We start from the raw sequence: 5,577 nt of genomic DNA, 5'->3' as shown, positions 1-5,577 counted from the left end.
AATTTTAAATAAATTCAATTTATTGTATACAAATAAACTAGGAAATATGCAAATTAAATAGATGGATTATTTTTATTTAGGAAAAGAAGGTTGTAACCATAAAAATATTGAACTGCAGAAAAATGATTAATATTAAAACAAGTATATATGAAAGTAAATAGAAAACGGAAGTAGATGATATTGGATTATTTAATGACTAGGTTCAAATTCTCTCACTTGCAATTTATAGCTTGTGTAGAAAAGATAATCATATATATAATATATGTGGAAATGGGTGGTCTCCCCTTTCGCCTAAAGGCAACAGATTTTCCTTTAATATATATACTAGCGGAGGGGCCCCTGCTTCGTAGGGGCTAGATTGGAATTGTAACATTGTTATTTGCTACATTAAATAAAAAACAATGGTTTCTCAATAAGAAACTTGCAATTATAAGTACTCGAGTCTTGTGAACTCATATAAAGTCTATCATCACGTGCTCATGTTTTAAATATTGCTTTAGCAAAGAATCTTATATAAAAGAACACGATCATATAGTGATAGTTTTGAATTCTACTTCATAGTTGTCCTTTGTTCTACATCGAGAACCCCCAGTTGACTCGAATAGTAGGACTGTTTGGCCCAGAAACCGTCTAAACAACCTATTTCGCTTTATGCCAAACCCGGTCCCTAGCCAAAAATCATTGAATCAATCAACGACCCATTGACCTAGGCGGTTGAACTGTCGACCTATTCAATGGTTTTTTGTCGTTTTTATTTTTTATTATTTTATTATTTTTTAATTTTTTGTTGTTAGAATGGGTCACCTGTTCGAACCAGATGGTCGAATCATCGACATGGAAACCAGTGGCCATAACGGTTCTGTTTCTATCGTTTTTTGCTAGATGTCAATAATTAGATGAAATAAATTTGTAGTCAATACTCATGGAAATAGTGGACATTGCAAGGGATTACAAAACCTTGAAGGATAAATCCAAAGTTACCTTAAGCATAGAAAAAAATTGTAGTAAATCCACCAAACTAGAAAAACCAAGGTAAATAATAAGAAAATCGAGTCAGAAGTTCTGCTTTGATACGAAGCTAAACATACATGCAATCAAAGAAAGAGACAAAAGCAGTAAATCCAAACTGTCTGTGTGTGTAGGTATCCCATGCAAGTATACTTCTCCCAAAGATGGTTTCTCTGCATTTGGTAACATTACATATGAAAAGGGATGTGTAGATGTTGCTTGCAAGAGTGATAGCTTCACTTTCTCAACCATGGAAGCAACAAAGAAGGCAGATGCTACTGTTGTTGTTGTGCGGTTGGATTTGTCAATTGAGGCCGAGTTTGTGGATCACCTCGATCTCTTACTCCTGGGCTACCAAATCCAACTGGTGAACCAGGATGTATCCTTTGCCAAGGGTCCTATTATTCTTGTGCTAATGTGCTCAGGCTCTATTGACATTTCTTTTGCTAAGAAGAACCCTAACATCGGAGACATTCTCTGGGCTGGTTATCCTAGTGAGGAAGGTGGATGTGCCATTGCTAACATTGTTTTTGAAAAATACAATCCTGGTAGGTTTTTTTTTTTTCTTATTCACTTTAATTAATTAAAATCCTGGCCAGCCGCCTATATAATATAGTTTTTTCTAATAATTAAATTGATTTTTTTATTGTTTTTATATTTCAGGAGGAAAATTACCAACTACCTAATGACGAGTTGGGTTATCCCTGAATAACCTACAAATTCTACAATGGAACAACTGTTTTTCCATTTGGGTATGGGTTGAGCTATATACCAACTTCAGCTATGAAATAACATCCCGAGGAGGGTCTATTGATACTAAACCGCAGAATAATCAATATTGTGAAGATGTTACTTACGAGGAAGATTCATATAGTGAGTTGTGACACCGCTTGTTATGAGTTTGAGGTTGTTGTTCAAGTTCAGAACAACGGAACAATAGATGGAAATAATGTTGTTATGGTTTATTCTAAGCCTCCAGTTGGTATCGTAAGAACACATCTGAGGCAATTAATTGGGTTTGAGAGGATTTGCCTAAGAGCGGGTGAAACACCAAAATGTTAACTTTTCGTTCAATGCTTGTAAGAGTTTGATCATTGTTGAGAACAATGCTATCGTCTTCACATGATCGTTATTGGAGATGGAGAGGCTTCAGTTCCAATTCAAGTGAATTTTGAGGGGCAATAAATTAAGTTAATATATATTAATAGCATATAGATCATAGTTAATTAGGAAGTTAATTAAAATTATACCATTTTTAGCTAGGGGATTTTATTTATAGGTATAATATAGTGTAAATTAGTGAAAGTGGAGAATTTATGTTTTTATTTTATTCATTACTACTGAAATGTCATAGAATGAATTGGTGAAAAGGGAGAAATAGTCTTTATTTCACTAGAATTCATTATTCAAGTTTTATGTTAAATAAAACATATAAATCATTAAGGTTAGAAAAAATAAAATTTTTTATAGCTTTCAATTCTTATTAAGTTTTTGGGAAAATTAAATGTTAAACTATCTATTTTAGTTTTATAATTATAATTCTATTGTATTTTCTATAATCATAATTTTAAATTTTTATCATGTAATTGTAAAATAAAACATATGCACCATTTAATGTATATAAAATAAATTATTGTTATAATTTTCAATTTTATTAAAATTTTGGAAAAATTAAATCTTAAACTATTAATTTTTATAATTATAATGTTCAATTTTTATTAATTTATATGTTAAATAAAACATATAAATCTTTAAGGATAGAAAAAATAAATTTCTTTATAACTTTCAGTTCTTATTAAATTTTTGGGCAAATTAAATATTAAACTATCTTTTTCAGTTTTTATAATTATAATTCTTTTGTATTTTAGCAAATAATTGTAAAATTAAACATGAACCATTTAATGTAGATAAAATAAATTATTTTTATAATTTTCAATTTTTATTAAAATTTTGGGGAAATTAAATATTAAACTATTAATTTAATTTTCATAATTATAATGTTCAATTTTTATTAATTTTGTTAAGAAATTTAATTTTTAGAATTTTATATAAATAATAACTTTACCTTTTCAAAAAACAAAAATGTTTCATTTTTAACATATAATGTATATGTGTAAATAAAACATATAAATCGTTAAGGGTAGAAAAAATAAAAGTTTTTATGACTTTCAGTTCTTATTAAATTTTTGCGCAAATTAAATATTAAACTATCTATTTCAGTTTTTATAATTATAATTCTATTGTATTTTCTACATTTATAACTTTACATTTTTAACATATAATTGTAAAATAAAACATATGATCCATTTAATGTAGATAAAATAAATTATTTTTATAATTTTCAAATTTTTTTAAAATTTTGGGGAAATTAAATCTTAAACTATCAATTTAATTTTTAAAATTATAATGTTCAGTTTTTATTAATTTTGTTAAGAAATTTATTTTTTAGTATTTTATTAAATAATAACTTTACCTTTTCAAATAATAAGCATGTTTCATTTTTAACATATAATTTATATGTTAAATAAAACGTATAAATCACTAAGGGTAGAATAAATAAATTTTTATAACTTTTAGTTCTTATTAAATTTTTGGGCAAATTAAATATTAAACTATCTATTTCTGTTTTTATAATTATATTGTGTTTTCTATAATTATAATTTTAAATTTTTATTCAAGTTCAAAAACAATCCAAAAGTATTCAATACATAATTTTCAAATTGTATTAAATTTTTGGGGAAAATTAAATCTTAAACTATTTATTTTAGTTTTTATATTATAATTTCATTTTTATTAATTTTGTTGGGAAATTTATTTATATAGTATTTTTATAAAAATAATAAGTTTACCTTTAAAATAATAAACATGCTTTGATTTTTAACATATAATTTATATGTAAAATAAAATATGTAAATCTTTTAAGGTGGATAAAATATGTTTTTATAACTTTTATTTCTTATTAAATTTTTAGGGAAAATTAAATCTTAAATTATCTATTTCAATTTCTGTAATTCTAATTCTATTTTAATTTTGTTAATTATAATTTTTAATTTTTATTAAAGTTCAAAAACAATCCAAAAGTGATTGTAACAAAGCGTTGTTAAACTAGGCATGGATACACTTCCTTATTAATGCGTATAAAAAATGTATCCACTAATATAGTGTGATAGAGCTCCATACGAATGTGTATCTAGTTGTGATACCCATGACCATGTATACAATACAATACACCCCATATCTAGAGCATTGTATTTATACTTCAAACAATGTTTTAAAGATTGACACGAAACTATACCTGCTTTGACCATTGGTTTATAGGTCAAACAAGTCAACAATTCGACTACCCGGGTTAGTGGGTCGTTGACCAAGTCAATGGTTTTTGACAAAGTTCTGGTTTAGAGGTGAAATGGAACCGATTTCTTGGACGATTTTTGGACCAAATGCTCTAATCATTTGGGTCAATGACGGTTCAAAATGGTTGACTTTAGACCAAGGTTTTGAACATTGGACCAGACTAGATGGTCAAACCGGTTGACCTGGGAACCGTTCAGGCAAACAGTTTTGTTTTACCCTAAAATCATTCCTTGTAGGCGTGTAAACGGATCGAATTCAAATCAAATCAGGCTAGATTTGAATTCAATACCGATTATAAATACTAATATCTGAATTCGATTCGATATCCGACGGATATCAAATATATCAATTCAAATTCAATTTCGATTATTAAATCAAATATTCAATTCGATTCAAATTTGACCAGTTGACTTTTCGAATATGAATTTGAATTGATTCGAATATGATTAGATTAATTGTTTTACAATAGACAAATTTTGAAATTTAACTACAAATTACAATTGAACCCCCAATAAAAGCACTCTAAAAGTAATATTATAATCAAAATGACTAAAAACTAATATATTAGAACATTTATTAATTAAATACTTACTAACATTCCACGAAAACAACTTGAGACTATGAATAAAAGTCAGAAAATAAGGAGTTAAATGAATGTACCTTGGCAATTAACACTCAAACAACCCAATAGCCAAACAACAAAATATAGATCCTTCATCCTTGATGTGCAAAGTCTATACAAAAAAGAAAATTAAGACTATAGAGAACTAATCTTTATTTCTTAATTCCTACTTTTCCTAAAAGATGAACTAATCTTTATTCTTTCCAGTTAAATGATAATGGATAAAAGGAAAAATATTTAGAGTTGAGACTACTTATCTACTATTTAGACAAGTTTGACAAGGACAAAATGCTAAACTACTTTAGTTAACGCAATAGCTATTTCATTATTTCTATCAAGTGATATGAGGAGGTGCCAATCATATGTCCCCAAAAAGGAAAGTTTGCATTTTATTTTACATGTATACGTACGAATTTCTTGCACTTGCTTTTCTTTATTCTCACTAATTAAAACAAGCCAAAGAAGACAAATAGATTGAATTCTGAAACTAAACACCACCCAAATTGTAAATTAGAAGCAAGGGCTTGGATTAATGTTTAACCAATAAAATATAAACTAAGACTTGAACACCAAACTTGATAAAGATAAAGTAT

The 5,577-nt window shown here is 27.1% G+C and overlaps 1 protein-coding gene across 1 annotated transcript; it reads left to right on the top strand.

Moving 5' to 3' along the window:
* Positions 1-795: 795 nt before the first annotated feature.
* LOC148879409 (putative beta-D-xylosidase) lies at positions 796-1,716 on the top strand. Its single transcript, XM_088974298.1, has 3 exons — positions 796-856; positions 1,143-1,534; positions 1,672-1,716. The coding sequence occupies exons 1-3, from the start codon at positions 796-798 to the stop codon at positions 1,714-1,716; spliced, it is 498 nt and encodes a 165-aa protein (XP_088830424.1).
* Positions 1,717-5,577: the final 3,861 nt, after the last annotated feature.

This window comes from Nelumbo lutea, chromosome 1 (assembly GCF_056320005.1).
Source record: "Nelumbo lutea isolate HS-2025 chromosome 1, American lotus-T2T, whole genome shotgun sequence".
In the NCBI taxonomy this organism is placed as follows: Eukaryota; Viridiplantae; Streptophyta; class Magnoliopsida; order Proteales; family Nelumbonaceae; genus Nelumbo; species Nelumbo lutea.
This window is presented reverse-complemented; position numbering and strand designations above follow the sequence as displayed.